The sequence below is a fragment of the Camellia sinensis genome, chromosome 10 (assembly GCF_055761805.1).
Source record: "Camellia sinensis isolate YWXY chromosome 10, ASM5576180v1, whole genome shotgun sequence".
NCBI classification, from domain to species: Eukaryota; Viridiplantae; Streptophyta; class Magnoliopsida; order Ericales; family Theaceae; genus Camellia; species Camellia sinensis.
The window spans coordinates 147,637,512-147,657,392 of NC_138970.1; the positions used below are offsets into that span (position 1 = coordinate 147,637,512).

Here is a 19,881-nt window from a genome sequence, read left to right on the forward strand (position 1 = left end):
ATAATCGTAACTTATTCAATTTATTGTATTTGTTACTAAAAAATGAATAATAATTGTGCTTTTAAAAATAAACTATTTATTTTTTTAGTGACAAATGAAGTAAATTGAATAGGTTACGGTTATCGGATCAACTTAATTTTTTTAAGAGATAAAATACACGAAGTGCCTAAAAAAATAAATGATATGGATCATCAAAACGAGATCTGTGGTGACTCCACAAGTCCAAACAATGCCCTCCAATACAAATTATATGGACCGGTGGCAATCTGCCTCCATCCCCGAAATATATGATTTACATCATTTTGGTTCCGAGATTTCAATTATATCAATTTAATTCCAAAAGTATAGAATTTTTGTTACAACAATGGTCACAATTTTTATTTTTATTTTTTTTATTTATTACATTTTGTTGCATTTTAGTTCTTAAACTTTTAATTTTTGTAAATTCGGTCTCTAGTTCTGCCGCTATCCAAATTGATTAATGAGTCCTAGGATATTTTCAAAGTTTTACTTACACATCTCAGCAAAAAAAAAGGTTAAATACACAAATAATCTCAAAATATGCATTTTGTTATATTTTATTCCAATCTTTTAATTTCGTTACATTTTTTTTGTGAAGTTCCAAAATATATTAGCTTCTGTTAATTAATTTAGATGGTGTGAGAGTGGTAACCATTCAAACTCACATTTTGTAATTTAGAGAAAATAAACCATTATCGTAATTAGTCTATTTTTGTTTAAATGGTCCTAGCACTAAAATCGTCTAAAAAATAAAAATATAATCTAATAGGTCTACCTTATATGTTATGCTATATGTTCTTTCAATTGTATAGAATTATGTAACTAATATTTTCTTTTATTCCTCTTATATTTTAGGCAAAATGATTAGGTGCTCTCTTAGGTTCCGTTTGTTTTCAGAGGTAGAATGTAGGGGATTCATAGTGAGGGAATTAATAGTGAGGGAATTGTTAGTGAGAGGATTGATAGTGAGTGGATTAAGTAAAATTGTGTTTGTTTTGATAATAGTTGTTAGTGTAGGAATTGTTAAATTATTTTTATATAAAATAATAAAACAAATAAAAAAATATAAAAAAATTAAACATTAATGTTTATAAAAAAATTCCCAATATACAAAAAAAAAAATTGATCCCCTCACTATTTTTCTAATACCATCTCCACCTCCTCCATCTCAATCCCCTCCCCAACCTCCATCTATATCACCTTCACCATCCTAATCCCCTCCCCAACTCTACAAACAAACACAACACTAAATAACACCTCCACCATCCTAATCTCCTCCCATCTACATAACCCCAAAACAAACGGGCCCTTACTATAAAGTGGGCACACAATCATGTAATAATGTGGACCCACCAGATAATCTCTCTTTTTTATATTAACGTATATGTGTTACTATGAGATGGGCACACAGTCATGTAATAGGTGGACACACAGTCATGTGTTACTATTTTGTGCCAAAAATATTTCAAAAAATAGGTCCATTTAAACACAAATTATGTACTTAAGAGACTAAATTGATATAATTAAAATGGGATTTAAGCAACACAAAACACTTGGATGTATTTAATAATATTATAATTCACCTTATTCTTTGGCACCTCTCTACAAAGAAAAAAAAATCCCTATCCTCCTCCCATTATAAATTGTGACTAAAACTCTGCACAAATGCACCCATCTCTCTCTCTCTCTCTCTCTCTCTCTCTCTCTCTCTCATTCATCAAGATGAAAGTGTCACATATAGCAGCAGTGTGTGTTGTCCTTGTTCTAGTTGTAGAGGGATCCCAAATGTCAATGGCAGCAACTTGCAACCCAATGGAGCTGAGCCCATGTGCAGGTGCAATCATATCAGCAAAGCCACCAACAACAGCATGTTGCACCAAGTTGAAGGAACAGAGGCCTTGCCTTTGCCAGTACTTGAAAGACCCTAATCTTCAAAAGTTTATCAAATCTCCCAATGCAAACAAGGTGGCTAACACTTGTGGCAGTCCATTCCCTAGTTGTTAAGACTACTCAGCCTCAAGCTTAGGAACTATTTATTATTATTATATACTACTTGGTCTTGTTATTGATGTTATTGTCTACTTATGTTAGCCTACCTGGAGGGTTTGTTTGGGACTTGTATTTGTTAAAAATTGGGAATGGGTTTTCTTCGTTTTTTTCCTAGTGTGCTTTGTGGAGTGCTTTTGTTGAGTTCAGTTTGCTTTATGGAATAAAGCTTGTATAATAAACTTCCTTCTCTTTCTTTTTTTCCTTTTGCTTCTTTTTTTTTTCGGTTGGGTAAGTCTAATGAACTTGATTTCTCAGTAGTTTATTTCATATTTTGCCAACTTATTATTTAAAAATAAACACATAATTCTTTGTGATTTATAAACTGCTAGATATTCTACCACTTAACAATTACTATGAAACACGCACTTGAACACAAGGGAAATATGTGCTCATATCCAAATGTTATAAGAGTAAATTGCATGTAGAGTAAACCATAAAGAGGTAAAGTGCACTTCAAATCTAAAAAAAAATTACTAAAAATGCCCGTGAATTAAATCATAAGATCTATACTATATATTAAGCAAAATGGGGTTTTTAACTCCAAGTCTTGTGGAAGCTTCAATCTCCCAATCTAAATTTCTTGATTTTTTGATTAAAAAAAAAAAAACCTTTGCATTTATTAACTTGTCTCAACCCCCAAGTCTTACCCTCATAATAACACTTTAATGCATTAAGAACAAGCATAAAAAAAAATTCTTTGAAATCCAACACATATGAATTCCTTGAAAAGTCCCAACACATATGATTATTATCCCTCATAATAAGATTTTAATGCATTAAGAACAAGCATAAAAAAAACTTCTTGAAAAGTCACATATGATTATTATCAAAATATTAAACTTTAATATGATATAATAATAAAAAAAGACATTTAATTTATTGAAAAGTCTAACACATATGATTATTATCAAAATATTAAACTTTAATATAATATAAAAAAGGAAAAAAAGAAGACATTTAAAAAAAAAGAAAAAAAAAAGATATTTAAAAATCGTAATTCACATATATAGATAATTGTAAACACAATCCGTGTATAGCACGGGTGATATGCTAGTATCTATGTACAAAGAAGGGGGTATTTTAATCTTTTTACTCACAACATTAACAATACAAATGGTATACTTTAATCTACAAGCTACAAAAAGGAAATTACGTACTTATTTTTAAATATCAAATGATAAACCACACATAGAGTAAACTTTTTTTTTTATGTAAGTAAACATTTTATTACCAAAAAAGTTTTGTATACAATGAAGCTCCATCAAAAGGCAACCAAATTTCGAAGAGACACAAAGCCAATCTAACCTAACAAAGGCTCATGAGATTTGGCTTGAAAATAAAAAACCAAATAACATAACCAAAAGGGCCATCCTACAAAACAAAAACTCTCGCAGCCCAAGAGATTTCGCATATTTTGTATCAACATTAATATCTCCCCAAACTCAATTCCGTCTTCTCAAAAAAAAAAAATAAAAAAAAAAAATAAAAATAAAAAAAAAAAACTTCTGAAGTTTACTTTTTAAAGTATACCATTTAAAATTTAATCCCTAATGTCATAACACTTAAAAACTAAATCCAAATTATATATATATATCAAAAAAAAAAAAAAAAACTGGGGGCTCACATGTTTAAAAAAATTGTAAAGAAAAAAAACAAACAAACAAACGTAATCTACTTTGATTAGTGACTAGAGGTGGGGCTAGCAATCAAAGGGAGGTGGTGGATACTTATGGTATGGCGAGAAAGAAGCAGGCAATGGCCATGTGTCGTAGAGAAAAGATGGGGCAAGAAAGGGATCGTCGATGGTGATAGGTTTAAAATATATAATGAAAAAAATTGTGAGAGAGATTGAGTTATACCTTCGTTTTAAAAAAAGCTTCATGTGACATGATAAATTTCTTTCAGCAATTTAAACACTACACTACAAAATGATCACATTACAAATTGACTGAAAACGTAAATGATTATCAATTATATATATATATAATACATTGAGTGCATGGGTAAATATAATTAAAAATATCCTTTTGTAAATACAAAGTTTGAGCATTGAGAGAGACCGCTTAAAAACTTTAATGCTGTGTTTGGTTGGGAGATTTGAGAAGTGATTTAAAAAGAGAAAGAGAAAAAATGTGTGAAACTATGTAAAATGTAAGTATATTTTTTTCACATTTCACCTGTCTTTTCCATTTCTCTTTCCAAATCCCTCAACCAAACACAGCATAAAGAGGACAAATTAATATAATTAAAAAATAAAATAAATTAGAAGCAGCAAAAAAAATTTTAGTATTTTTAAATCGTAATGGTATTGATCGCCTCTACTTGCCACCCCTATACGTCAATCCTTCCACACAAACATCACCCTCCAAATTAGAACATGATCGAACATATATAACCAAACTAGTACTTACCATAACCAGTTTTACAAGAAATTGGGTAATGAATGATTAAAAAGCCAACAATTTGGCAAGAAACACATGCCGTTTCATCGCCAAGAATGGCATCAACACTAGCAACAGGAAATTACAAATTTATAAGAACACACAAAATTTTGATAGAAAAAAAATACAGAACAAAACAACAAAAGTACAGAGGCAACTAATATAGCTGACAATATGTTCAAAAACGTAAGAGATAGGATACATAAAATGGGGCAGCTACACCTTGATAATCTTGTACATCCTCTCTATCAAAATCCCCTTAAAATAAAAATATTACAAATCTAAATACTGATCACCAGGACAAAAAAAAATAGCCTGTTCTCTCATAATTTATATATGTTATATAAAGGGAAAAAAACAAGCAAGAAGAAAACATGCTGACATTAATTATAGAAGCCCAACAATAGCTTACCCAGGCTTGGCTCAGCCCTGCTGCATCTAACTATATATTTCCTCCAAGTCATTTTGCATCGATGCTTATTTATAGTTTCCCTCCTTCAATTCCCACCATTTTTTTAATTTTCATTTTCCTTCCCTTTTCTTCAAAATCAGGGAAACCAGGGAAACACCAACACAAACTTTGCATCTCGATTCAAACAAAAACAAACTATGAATTTTCATCTACGGCTGAAAAAGAGAAAATCCGGGTGATTGACTTGAAGCAGAGTCAGCCATTTGTCAGCAGCCTGCAAGAGGGAATTCAACAATTGTCGATCAGATCCCCCATCAGGCATCCACCATGATGCCTTGAATTTGTACGATGCAAGACCAAATACTGGTAATGAAATCTTGGGGACGCCATCTATCTCGTGGAGATAAGTCATAACTGGGGCTTGAGCACATTGCGAGCCTGTTGTAGTAAACAACATGCAAACAGACAACATATTATTATTTATAAAATATGACGGATGATTCAACATCAAATACCAAAAAGTCTCACCATTACGCTCCAGAATCAATGGAAAAGAATATAGTACAAGAATATGGGAGAAGAAAAAAAAAGCCAACCCAAAGTAAATATGACATTGGCAAAGGCTTCTCAAGTTGGATCAGCACAAAGTTTAGAAAGGAATCAGGAAGGGTTGGTTGACCAGTGAAAAAAAAAATACATCAGAGAAAAGAGAGAAGGGAGGAGTCAGTCAGGCATTACATCCAAATATCAGAGGTAAAGTTTACTATAGCACCTGAAAGTACAAGGTAAGTGTGCATGGAACGTGGTGCCAGTCAAAATTTCAATTTTTAAAAGGTGAATTGATGTCCATCCAGTGTGTTCCTAATGCTCTAGTCACCATGAAACCAGTTTGCTTCAGCTTATTCAGTGTTCTTTCGTGTTTCAGGTGTGATATTTGTTTCCTCTGCGGCTAGATACATCTGGTTATCATTTAGATTCCTTTTAAGAGCAGTAGACCATGATGAGACAGGCCACTGGAAGGGTGTGACAGACACAAATTGGTGCTTAGCTCTTGCGACTACTATTCTACGAGGGTTGTGTAAATACCATTGTGCTAGACGCTTTTGCGGGAAAGAGAATCAATACTAACCAGGTGTGGGGTGCCATGGTGGAGTCATGCAGAAATAGATGAGGGTTAAATCTTCAAGTTCCAATTTGCAGTCATCGGAGACATTCTAGTGTCAAAGGTCAGAAGGGGTGGTATAAACCACCAAGAGGTTTATACAAGTTAAACTTTGATGGTGCTTTCAACAATGATGAGCAAATAGGGGGATTGGGATTGTGACTCGAGATGTTGAGGAGCGGCTTGTGGCAGCTCGATCATTATATATTGGCAGAGGGATTGGCAGCTACAAGGATGGCTATTGAGTTTTGTTTTAGATAAGGGATATTTGAGGGGGTTTCTCAAGAAGTTGTGGCCATGGTGCAGCAGTAAGTGGGAGTGGACCAGAATGTAGTGGTAGAGATTGGGGATGAGCATATCTGAGGAAGATCTTGGTGGAGTGTAGGATTGCCTTTGTGAGGTGGGACCAAAACACAAAACAAAATTGGTAATGAACTGGCCCGGTTTCCCTGAAGTGGGGAGGATGGCAACATTTGGAAGGTTACTGCCTCTTTCAAGGCTGATGGCTGTACTTTTTAAGCTTTTCCACCTAATGTTGTCTCTCTGTGGGTTAAATTACACTGACCTCTTATAAAGACATGACAATATCATTTTTTCATTCATGCTACTAGCGAATTTCTAATGAAAAGAGAGCCAAGGGCTATATGAATTAAAACCTCAAGGGAGTCCACCCTTGGCTCTCTTTTCATTAGAAATTCGCTAGTAGCATGAATGAAAAAATGATATTGTCATGTCTTTAACACTAAAATGTATATCATACATTGTTTATCTTCGGATCTTCATACAATTTTGCATTAGTTTTGGTCTATGAAGCATGGACACGGCAGATTTCATGCCGTGGCAGTGTCTGACACGGGGACACGCCGGGGACACGTACGGGACACGCCGGGTGGCGTGTCCCTTTAATTTAATTATTTTTTTGCCGGGGACACGGTAGAGACACGGCGGAGACATGCGTGTCCACCAAATCTGGACACGCGTGTCCAAATCTGGACACAGAGAGCAAAAAAAGAAGAGAAAAGGAGAAGAGTGAAGGTGTTGAAACAAACCTGAACTTCGATCCAGTCCAGTCGACTCGCCGGCGACCTCCATGACCTCCACCGTCAGCCGTCGACCTCGACCTCCATCCCCTTCAACTTCGACTTCGACGATCCAGTCACCCTTTGACTTCGACGAGCTCTATCTCTCTCACCTTCTCTCTCTCCCTCGCGATCGCGATCGCGATCGATCGCTTCTGCCCCTCTCTCTCTCTCTCTCTCTCTCTCTCTCTCGCGTCTTTGTCTTCTTTCATCTACTGGACTCGTATATATATAATATATAACTATTATTATTATTATAATAATAACTGATAGTATTATTATTATAATAGTTATAAAAGATGATTATATAACTATTATTATTATATAACTATTATATTATATATACTTATACATATTAATAAAAATAAATAAACATGTATATAAAATAAAATAAAAAAATTAATTACAACATATTACTTAAAAAATATAATAAATAAATAAAATAATTAATATGTATTAAAATAAAAATATTTATAAAAAAATTAAAAAATCTGCCGTGTCCCCTGCCGTGTCCGTGTCCCCATTTTTTAAAAATTAACGTGTCCCGTGTCCGTGTCCGTGTCCGTGTCCGTATCCGTGCTTCATAGGTTTTGGTCTCTTTAATCACTAAAAGAGAGGTATGTGTAATAATGTTAAAACTGTGGAGCTTGGTGTAAGTAATTGTGTTAAAAAAGTGGAAACAGACACAGTATACAGACAAAAGACACTGGTCTACCTTAAAAAATAAAAAACAAAAAAAAACACAACCAAAAGATTCGTGCAACACTGCCAAGCACAAGATCACGTGCATCAACAATTCAAATATAGTAATATGTATAATGTAATATCAACAAACTGACCCAAAAAATAAATATATAAACAATTCACTTACCTGACATAGGTGTATGAAGATAATGAAAAGTCAGAAAGCACGCTTCCAGATCTTTTAATGTTGGTCCCACTGGTATTCTGTAAATGGGATACCTGCAACAATTCAAACAAGACAAGTAAGTCACATCTGCGTTTTGTGTCCATTACCAGGCTCAGAAGCAAGGAATGATAATTATACCAGGCCACTGAAATCCAACTGGAAGATAGCAAGTCACGACTTCTTAGTGTTTTCAACTCAGGGAAACGGCGTGCAAGATCCAATATCTGTGATAATCAAAAGACAAGAAACAATAAGGACAAATAAAAGATCTAACTATAAACTTTGCATGTATCAAATGAGGGAAAAGATGACTAGCCTTATCAGCCAGAGGTTCACGACCATATGGTTGGCCTCGTTCAAAATACTCAAAAAGCAGGCATTTTTTAGTAAGACCAGTTTCACCGTCGTCACTAGAGCAATCTTCAGCATGCTGGTCTCTCAACGATAATCGATCCATTCTAAGAGGAACCTCACTCGTTAAATGGTGATGATTTCGTTGATCTTTCAAGTAATTCAAGCATCTCTCATGTTCAGAATCACTACTTCCTTCACTACTTGAATCCCTGAAATGGTCACTATCACTGTCCTCGCCTGGTCGCCTATTGCACAAAAAACAAAAAAAAACATCAAAACTGTATGACGAACATGTTTACAAATTAATTGAACATATTAAACGAAAAATCAATCAACAGCTAAGAAGCACAACACAAATACAAATATGGACACACAGGACGGTATTTACTAATGAGTGCCAAGCATCCAGCATTTAGAAAGAAAAGGATTGCCTCCTAAAATTCATTAGAGGCAACAACACCCTCAGCCAAGTGGGTGTCAACAAATGTTTAACCCAAATACATGACATGATATTGTGAAGCAAAGTCTCACATCACTTGAATACTAAAGTAATGTTAAGCATATAAGCGTGAGGACACCCTCACCTCAATAGCTAGCTTTTGGAATTGAGTTCTATACGAGTGAGCACGTTGGGCATGAGGAAATGTGTGAAGCAAAGTACACATTGCTTGAGTACTAAAGTAATGTTAAGCATATAAGCTTAAGAGCACTCGCGCCTCAATATCTAGGTTTTTATATTATAGGGTAAAGAAAATGGACCTGCCGTGGCAATTGACAAAAATACATCTAACCCCATTCATACTAGATACATCCACCTGCCTTAAAATTTATAGTCATATGACATTTACCGTCATTCCCTTAGTTGGTCGTTTACCAATTAAATGAAATATGACAATAGCAACCAAATTTTCAATTTTCATTCTTGGGACCAATTAACCCTATTTCCAAACTAATTCCTCACAATTAAAATAGTAACCCAATCACCACACACATTTTCTTCTACTTTTCACCACGAAACCTACCAGATCCAACCAATTTCCCTACTCCCAGTGCAATCTGCCCCTCAATACCCAACAGCCAGCCCTCAGCATGCTGATCACTTTAGTCACCCTGATCTTGCTGACTCTGTCAGATGAGAGATCTTCCTCCAACTTTGAGAAACCCAGCCCAATCCAACAATCTCCACCCTGCAGCTCCCAGCCCTCTGCAGTAGCACCCAGCCCACAAAGATGCCGAGAATAGTGGAAGTGAAAGGGGTAATATGGGTGAGGCGGTGGCGGTAGGGGCATGTGGAGGTGGCAATGGGAGTTAAAAAAGTAAAAGAGAGTGAAGCGATGATGGATGGGTAGCAGCAGTGGTACAAGGGAGGCAGAGGGAAGTGGCGATGGTTGTGCAAGGGAGACACGGGAGGGGAGAAGGTCCTGGTAGAGGTGAAGAGATATAGACAGTGAGAGAAAAGAAGAGAGAGGGAAGAAAATGATGCAGTGATCTTCACTGAAGATAAAAAGGGAGAAAAATAAATAAATAAAAGAAGAGGCTGTGAGGCTAACAAAAGTAATTTTATCACTTCTGTTACATCCGTTTATGGGACAGTTAATGGAAAAGACATCAATATACTTCTTCCAAATTATCAAGGCCAGCTGGATGTATTCCCATTGGTGGGGAAGCCCTTGTAATTTACCCTATATGATATGTCATATACATAAATACTTCATTCAAAGACAATAAATTTATTCCTAAAGTATAAAAAAATGATTAATAGCTAGAATCTACGTTTTTCTTTTAACATTGGATTTTAAATTATTTTGGTCAATCTTGTAATGCATTTTATGTGTGCCTAAACGATTAACACGTGCGCCTCCAAAGAGTACCAAAAAAAAAATTCCGATCTACAAAAGCTTTAATTTTAAAAAAAAAAAAAAAAAAAGGAGTGGTCATAGGTTTGACGCGTGTCAGGAAGTGTTTGACAAAGTATCGGTAGTAGACATACATCCAACACAAACACACTACCTTCTCATAACTTTTTACTTCTTAGCATATCATTATCACCAATGCTACCACAATACAGTGGCCTGCTTACACTGAAACAACTGCTAATTTCTCTAGATTGTCATTTCTAAGGAAAAATGAAAGATATTGAAAAGGGGTAACGGCCATAACATAGAACGTGGCTGTATATTATTTGAATTAGAAAAAGTACAAATCAAACATAAATATAAAGAAAAGAAAACTTTAGCATTATAGCATACATGTCTCATCTTGTTACAGTGAGAAGAAAAGAAAGTCTCAAGAGCTACTTGCTAAGCTTAGGAAAACAACCCATGGAACCTTTATACAGCAACAGTTCCTTAAGAACAGGAGAATGTTAAGGGCTTTGTGCCACTAATTTATATAGGATTGTACAAGTGAGTGGTGCCCACATCCTGACTGGACAATCCACACAATTCCATAATATGCTAAAAGAAACACAATAACCAAACAAACTCCAGTATGCCAAATAAATTAAAGACCATAAATGTTTCTAAACTTACAATTTAGAAAATGCAACAGAAATAAATACGAAGTAGACAAAAAAATGCACAATAATCTCTATCTCTACTACTATAAAAAAATAAAGATGGTGACTTGTTTTCTACTTCTGTTCAGTTCCAAAATACACCTTCCTTCTAAATGAAATCCTGAGCCACATTGATCTGAGTAACCATGAGAGTTATCATTGGCAAAAGCCACAACAGTTACGAAAGGTCGCTAATTGTTGACGATTGTTTATTTGCACGCTGTGAATGGGGAAAGGGGATACCCTATGAAACACGGACAAGGACACAGACACAGACACAGAACATGGTGATTTCAAAAAAAATAGAGACACAGACACGGCGGGAAACATGGCAAATTATTATTATTATTATATATATATTTGCTATGTAGATTAAAATTATGTTACCAAATAATAAAAACTAACATTAATCCTATATATATATACCACTACATTTAAACAAATTAATACATTCTCCATATTTGAACACGTGTGTCCCCGTCATGGCGTGTCCTTGCCCTTGCCCGTGCCCCTGCAGTGTCCCTAGCGTGTCCCCTACCAAAATATAAATAATAAAATTAAGGAGACACACCATTTGGCATGTCCCGTGCGTGTCCTTGGTGTTCCAGTGTTTGACACCGCTACAAAGCCTATTTTGAAGTGTCCATGCTTCACAAGGAATACCCATTGGCCAAAATTCTTGTATTTTATTAGAAGACTGGTAATTAGAATCTACCTACTTGCGTATGTCTTTTATTTCTCGTCTATTTGTTTAGGTTTTCATTTCACTATGAGAATTTCAATTTTTTATTATGTATTATATTTGATCTTTCTTAGGATGGTAATTAATTGGGCTTTATTGTATATAATTAAATGAAATATATTAATGAAAAATCAATTAAGTATATTACTAATTACTATACTTTATGAAGGGCGTACCCAATGCACGAAACTCTCGCTTAAGTGGGGTTTGTTGAAGAATTGATGTACGCAGCCTTATCCCCGCAAGCAGAGAGGTTGTTTCCGCGACTCGAACCTATGACCACCAAGTCACCAAGGGGTAGCTTTACCGCTACGCCAAGTCCGCCCTTCTAATTACTATACTTTATATCACTTAAAAGTTTAATTGGCTATAATATGGGCCCTGTTTGGTAGAACTGTGGGAAAGTGCTTATAGCTTATGCCTTAACAGCTTATAACTTATAACTATGAACATAAGCTGATTTCTGACTTATAAAATAAGCATCTTCTGCCCCACTCAAAGAAAAAACTGATTTCTGACTTACAAAAAGCTATAAGCTGCATTGTTAAGCTAAAACAAAAACATCAAAATAGCTTAAATTAAGCTGAAAGCTGAAATAAGCAGCTTTTAAGCTGCACCAAACAGGCACATAGACTAAAAACTAAAAAAAGGTTACATACCAATATTCTTACTTAGATTCCATTAATTTCAATGTATAATATTTTACTCATTTTTCATTGTTTAGTTGAACATAAAGTAAGTAAAACACTTTTTTTAACAAATATAACTTTCATGAAAAGCCTAAAAATGACTTTCCTTCTAAATTTCTGTAAGTCATTTTTGTATATCTTGCTCCAATCCTCTCGATAGTTTCGTGAGCAAATCCAATGGGTTTTTTGTTCCTTCTTAACACTTTACACAGGCCAAGTTATCTCTCAAAATCCTAACAAAAAGTATTGGGTCCGATAACTTTAACCAATAAATATCAAGTTGGGGCACTACGTGGATTTGCCCAAGCACCACATATTTTTTCTCACCATAGACATCACCATCATATCACTATCACCACTACCATCACTTCTCCACCACTTCCAAATAATTGCTAGCAAATTATTGTTAGTTAAACATGATTTTCAAAAAAAATTAAATATATCAATAAATAGAAAATATAAATATAATGTGATACTAAACTTAAATTAATAATGTTCAGTTAAACGTAATTTTCTAAAATTTCTATATCTAAATCTAAATATAAAAACATATAATCATTTACAAAAGAATAATTAATTTTCAAAAATTATTTTCAAAGCAGATTCAATCATACTCAAATTAAAATTTTAAATTTACACGTACCACAAATTTCCACAACTTGTTTTCTTTTATTTATGAATTTTTTTTTTTTAAAGAAATTATTGTGCTGGTTAAAGTCCGTGTTTGGTTGAAATTAATGGATACCATTTTGAATTGAATAGGTATCAGTTTAAATCTAAAAGATTTTGGAATTAAACCCAATCAATTGCACCAGTTACAATAGGCATGAAAATTCCTATACAAATAGACTCACTGCCAATTCAAGACACAAAAATGATTAGTTCTTTTCATTCTCGATTTTCTCTATCTGCTTCCATGCTTATGTACACATTATTACTAATATATTATAAATTCTAAACATCCAATACAAACTCAACACTATGTCTACTATAACTATGCATTGTGGATCAAATTGTTGTGAATATTTTGAGTTGTATCTTGTGTGTATCTGTTTGAACCTGCACGAAAGGAGTCCCATGTGGCTTTAGGACAGTGAATTGTCTTCATACCCTTTCTCTTTGTTTTGATTTTCCGAGTATCTATACTATATTATTTTGCATGCTACTTTCATAATCAAGGACTGATATCAAACTTCAAAATTTGCTTCTTTTTCAAAAATTATTCTGTTCACAATTTTGTTGTGTTACATATGAAGTTTCTCATTTCTCATTTTTCATTTTGTTTAAAGGGAAACGCTAAAAGCTACTTTAAGGACTGTTGTTAGTATTGAAAAAGTGCGAAAAGTGTATTAAAATGTATTGAAATATCATATGTGAACGTGTTTTGAGATATGTGAAAAGTGTATGGCGTTGGAATTATAAATTATTTGGCATTTTGTGCTCCTTATTGACAGCCCAAAGGCCATCTTTTGCAAGACCTTTTATAAAAACACAATTACATTAGATGGAAAAATCACCTAGTCTAGAAATAACCAAAGAGCATGAAACAACTTTATAAAGAAATCACGGTCATAAAACACAGGGTGGGCCTTTGTAAAACACTTCAACTGAACCAAAGAAAACCATATCAATAATTACACAGTGAGCTAAAATACAGTTGGCACTGTATTAGTGCTTCAATTAATTTCCAAGTAGAACTTAGTGCAGCGCTATGATTACCTTGATTTTGTCGAACCCTTTGAAGGATCACCATATATTTGGATAGCAGATAAATATGGAACATAGTATTGAACCACACCATCGCTGTAATCCAAAACTAACGGCACTCCTGCACCATAAGCGCTCCACTCCTTAAATGACTCCCACAAATCACCAAGCACGAAGTATGGTTGAAATTCCACATCACAAGTCCTCCACCCCCTCATAGTTGTCTGTCATCACATTCATTTCAATTTCAACAAACAAAAAGAAACAACATTTAGCAACCAATAATAATATCAATATAATACAAGGGTTAATTTCACTTTTATCCCCATTACAATATCACTATTTTTCTACTTCATCTCTAAACCATCAATTTCATCTATTTAATCCTAAAAAATTCTGATCGTTGTTCATATGGTCCAATTGTAAACAATTTGGACAACTGAAATCATACAACCAAACACCCATTAAATTTGTTTGTTGTGGGTGTAATTTGTTCAAAATAGTAAGAAAATTGAGTGTTTTTTTTTTTTTTGGGAATAGTTTAAATTGTTCAAATTTTAAAATAACTTTTTTTCATCAGATTAAATTTAAACAGTTATTGATTTGTATAATATTCTTGAAATCAGAAACTTTAAAAACTAAATAAATGAAATTGATTGATAATTTAAAGATGAAGTAAAAAAAATTAAAAAAAAAAAAAGTCCCCAAATAAACTACCAAATTTGGTAATTTACTTGGGATCCATAGCATTTTCCAAAAAAAAAGGTGATAATAATACTAAACTATTATAATAATGAACCCAATTCAATCAGAGTTAATTAACCTTTGAGAGATACTGAGCAGGAACAGAGGGCGTAATCGAATCCAAAAACCTTTCAAGATTACACAAAGGGGACACCAATGGCGGAGTGGCCACTGGATTAGGAGTCTCCTCGAACCCCTCTCGGCTTCCCTGCTCTCTATTCGTCGACGAAACTACAGACTTGTCCTTCACCGAAAGAGATTGACTGTGCACAGTCACATCACTCTGAGCTCGGCGAAGATCATCTTGAATCTGCCGATTCTGATTGTTCCTTCGAGCCTTGGCCGAATTGTAGAACCGATCATCCCCACGACTTCGTCCGAACTGCAACCCAGCCCCCAACATCTTCACGGCCCCAAAACAACAAAAACCCTAAAATCACCACCCTCCTATAAAACCCTAGGCAGAGTAAACACTATACCAAAATGGAATCAACCAGAAATGTATCAATTTTCACTGTATATTGACTGAGATCGATCGACTTTGAACACAAAAGGTCCGGCTAATGATACTCGAATATCAAAAAACAGATCAAATTAGACGATTGGTGTCGACGAATTCCAGACTCTGAAAATAACCTAGCAATGGCGAAAGCAGATCAAACGAGACGTATATATATCGATATATATATGTCTGTATACACAAATCAAACCCTTTATATATATATGTCTGTATACACAAATCAAACCCTAATTGATCTGAGAGAAACAAAAGGTTTCAAGAAGCTAGAGAGAGAGAAGCGATAGAGTCAATATTAATGGGGAGAGAGAGAGAGAGAGAGATGGCGAAAACCAGTCGATAAAATTAATGGAGGACGGGCAGGCGAAGAAGAAAACAATTTTATTTTATAAAATAAAATACGAGCGGATATTTTCACTCTGTTTTACTCTAAACTAATAAAAATAAATAATAAATAATTTAATATTATAATTTTATTTTTTTTTTGTTAAAATGATAAAAATGAGTAGGAGTACTAATTAATGGCATCCCTAATGATATAGCAGTGAGTCCCACTGTCACAATGTTGTGTCTTTTTTTTTTTTTTAAAAAAAGGTGGATGTCATATCATTAGTGGTTGGTTTAAAACACCACTTTTAGTGATCTCTATCATTGCTTTTTTTATTTTACATAATTATTATTTTCATTTCATTTTTATTGGAATACGTTTATATATATATATATATATATTGGTCTATCACACTTACTATGCACGAGATAATTATAAATATTTATATTTATTTTAGATTTTTTTTAATATATAAATTATGTTTTTTAAGATTTTTATAAAAATAATTTCACAATTTTATCACTCACCATAATGTATGGGATAAGTTGAAAAGGGTACTGCAGTAATTATACACGGATTGTATCTATAATTATTTGTATGAGGGAATTTTAAATGCTGATCAGGGGATTTTGACCAAATCAATAAATGCAGGCATGTGGAAAGACATGTAGATTGAAAAAAGTTAATAAATGTTGATCAGGGAATTTTGATCAAATCAATAAATGCTGAGTTTTTTTTTTTAATAAAAAATTTAGAAAATTCAAATTGGGATATTGAAACTCGCATAGGCCTTGGGGTTAAAAATTTCCTTTTGCTTAATATATAGTATAGATAGAAGTGGTTTGAAATGTTCTAAATAAATATATTTTTTGACTTTTTATAAAAAAAAAAAATATGTAGAAAAAGTTGATAGAAAAGTATAAATGAGATGTTGATAGAAATAAAGAAGAGAAAAATTTTGGTATTTATAATGTGAGTGAAGTCAATAATAATATCATAACTAGTGTTGGTATAGTACATTAATTGGTGCATTAATACTACCGTTTTATTATTGGTTTTTGTGAAATTGAAAAGACCAGTTTAGCCCTGGTGAAGATTATTTTGGAAGAAGTGGAGGGGTGGAAATTGGGGTTTTTGTGGGGGTATTTGGTGGAATTGAGGAAAAGTTGGCAGGTGGGGGGTCACCGACCAGTGACATATGTAACGTTATCTGAATGAGGAGGATCGAGGAGTGAGAGGAGAGGGCTGTGATTGGTGGGATGGGAAGGGAGGGAGTAAGGAGGTGACACGTGTGAGAGTAGTGAAAAGAGGGACACGTGTATGGTTTAGATTAGGGGTTGTGTGGAGAGAATAGAGGTTGCTTTCGTTATCCATCAAGAGGAGGAAGAGGCGTGTTTGGTAGCGTGGAAAAGAACGTGAATAGTGGGGACAAAGGAACGCGACTGGCGGAAATGGTGGAGTCACATCTCCACGTTCGACGATTTACCTGACAGCCATATGGGCCCTCTGTCGGCTCCTTGATAGCCCCTGCTTCACTTGTTTAGTTCACGTCTTTAGTTGTTTGTTTTGGGGAAGAAAAATGCTTGGGAGCACTAATTAGTGCTCCCACTAATTAGGTGGTAGTGGGTCTCGTCATTAATGATGTGATATTTTGGTCTTGGAGTTGTGTTTTTTTTTTTTTTTTTACTTTTTTAATGCATTAGTGCTATTAGTGGTGGTGTTTTAGTGGGATGAATCATTGTTGTTTGGGGAAATAGGAACGAAGATTAAGGAAAATGTTTGGTAGCTCAAAATTTTGTGGTTTAAATGGTTTAAATTTGTCAAAACGATGTCGTTTTATACTCAAAATCTGTCAAAACGACGTCGTTTTGAGTGATTTGAGCCATTTGAGCCACAAAAATTTAAATTACCTAGCATTGTTGGAAGATTAATTTTATGTCAATAGTAAATGTTGGGTTAAAAAATTATTTTGATTGGATTGTCTCATTTGGATTAACTAATCAAAAAAATAATTTTATCCTCCAAATATTTAGGACATATTGTTAATTTTTTTAAAAAAAATAAAAAATTAATTTTGTAAAAAGAAAAAAATTTAAAATAATTATTTTCTAACATTCAATCTCATAACCAAATAAATATGGAATATACAAATTTCTAACTAAATAGTCTAACGACTATATATCCCAAAATTAACAATCGAATGAATTATAATCTTTTCTTATTCAGTCCTTCAAACAAACATGCCCTTGGTGTCTGTTAGGGATAATTTAATTGAAAATTTGTTACTTTGATTAATTTTTTAACTTTTTAATTTTATTTTTTTTTAATAAAAAGACATATAACAAAGTAAGGTTAGTAATACAATAACTTATAATGATTTTTTAAATTTTTTTTAATTATAAACTTAAGTTTCCAAAATGCGTAAGCTTTTTTAAAAAAATTATGTCAATTTTGTTTTTAGTACAAAACAAATTTAAAAAGTTAAAAAAAAAATTAAGATGTCAAAATAAACCAAAAAAAGTTTACTATGATTTTGCTTTTTTGGACTTTTTTCAAATTTTTGGAAAAAAAAATTTAATTTTCCGGTTCTTTTCGTCAAGCACAATTTACAAGCCGCAAACTTTTTTTAAAAATTTACTAAAAACGAAAATAAATCAACAAAAAAGAAAAGCCCCCAAATAAGTTTATTTATTGGTTTGGTTGTGTTTAGGGATGGCAATTTAAACCCAGCCTAACAGAAACCCGCTCTCCCGACCCCGATTAGAGTGATTTTTTCCCGACAAATACTTCCGACGGGTCGGGATGATATTAAAAAATAAATCCCCGGTGATTTTCGGGCCGGTGACGGTGATATATTTTCCAACGCCAGCCCCGGCCCCGTTTTCCCTCCGACTATATAATATATATATATATATATATATACATCCCTTTATATCCCTTTCCCTCTAATAATTTTGACCCCCCAATAATTTTGACCGCCCCTCTCTCTCTCTCTCTCTCGCACCTCTCCTCTGTAGGCTACACTGCCACTGTCTGCTCCACCTCCATCGCGACCCTCTCTCTCTTCCAGTTGCCGCCACCGCCTCCGTCCCCTCCTCTCATCTTTGTCGTCCTCCTCCGTCGTCCATGGCCGCCGATCTCCACCGTCGTTCATCTTAGTCACCATCGCAGTAGATCTCTTTCGTCGACCTCTCAAATCTGTGTTGATGATGCACGCAGCACACTCAGATGATCTCCTCCGTTGTCCTCTCAGATCCGAGTCAGATCTCATCACTCAGGTATACATGTCTGTTTCTGTCATTTTTTTTTTTTTTTTTTTTTGATAGTTGATCTGTTAATGATTTTGTTGTTGATATTGAAAATGTAGGTGTCTCTATGTTGTTGTTGATCTGTTTGATGATGTTGATGATTTTGTGTGTGTGTGTGTCTCAGATCTGTGTTGTTGAAAATGTATGTGTGATGTTGTTGAAACAAATTTAGGCCGGGGAATTTTCGGGGTCGGGGAAACCCGATCCCCGTTTGGGGGCGGGAGCGGGGGCGAGGACGGGGAGGGTGATAGGTTCCCCGTCGGGGATCGAGGACGGGGAGTGTGATCCCCGGCCCCGCCTCGCCCCGTTACCATTCCTAGTTGTGTTTTTTTTTTTAAAAAAAAATAATAATAAATAAATTGAACTTCTCTTAAGTCTAAGGCACATAGAACTCACCACGTATCTTATTTCGATAATTTGAATTATTTATTTTGTAAGGGTCTTTGTTAATACAGTGCAAAATGCGTAATAAAAATAATCTTAAAATCCATTGATTCAAACAAGAATACCGGAAGTAAGATTCCTCTCTAGACTCGTTGATTCGCAAAGAATACCGAGAAAAAGGCTCAACAATAGTTAATTCAAAAGAATACCCAAAGTTGGACAAAAGAGTATAAAATTCAAAATATATTAATTATCAAAAACTAAAGAGCCCTAAGGCTTACACCCATTATTCATAAGCAAAATATAGACCTAACTTAACTAGGAAACAATCAGATTTGGAAAGATAAGGAAATTACCAAAAATATAAGGAAATATAAGACAATTACCAAAAATGAAAATATGGCAAATAAAATAAGGAAACTACTATTTTGATCATAGGTTGCATGCTACATCATCCTCCCCTAGAGGGAGAGAATT

At 34.1% G+C, this 19,881-nt stretch overlaps 1 protein-coding gene across 1 annotated transcript; it reads right to left on the minus strand.

Annotated features, from left to right (window-relative positions):
* Positions 1 to 4,686: 4,686 nt before the first annotated feature.
* On the minus strand, positions 4,687 to 15,889 carry LOC114318066 (uncharacterized). Its single transcript, XM_028264930.2, has 6 exons — positions 14,947 to 15,889; positions 14,136 to 14,347; positions 8,391 to 8,673; positions 8,213 to 8,298; positions 8,036 to 8,127; positions 4,687 to 5,361 (listed from the first exon to the last, which is right to left on the minus strand). Exons 1-6 carry the CDS (start codon positions 15,268 to 15,270, stop codon positions 5,129 to 5,131), a joined length of 1,230 nt encoding a protein of 409 aa, XP_028120731.2. The 5' UTR covers positions 15,271 to 15,889; the 3' UTR covers positions 4,687 to 5,128.
* Positions 15,890 to 19,881: the final 3,992 nt, after the last annotated feature.

What these genes read in the sequence shown, in the direction of transcription:
- LOC114318066 (XM_028264930.2), bottom strand. Translation starts at nt 15,270, where the DNA reads ATGTTGGGGGCTGGGTTGCAGTTCGGACGAAGTCGTGGGGATGATCGG. An exon ending in CTGCTCAGTATCTCTCAAAG is followed by an intron (nt 14,348 to 14,946) that starts GTTAATTAACTC and finishes ATGTGATGACAG; the next exon opens with ACAACTATGAGGGGGTGGAG. An exon ending in TCTTCATACACCTATGTCAG is followed by an intron (nt 5,362 to 8,035) that starts GTAAGTGAATTG and finishes TTACTACAACAG; the next exon opens with GCTCGCAATGTGCTCAAGCC.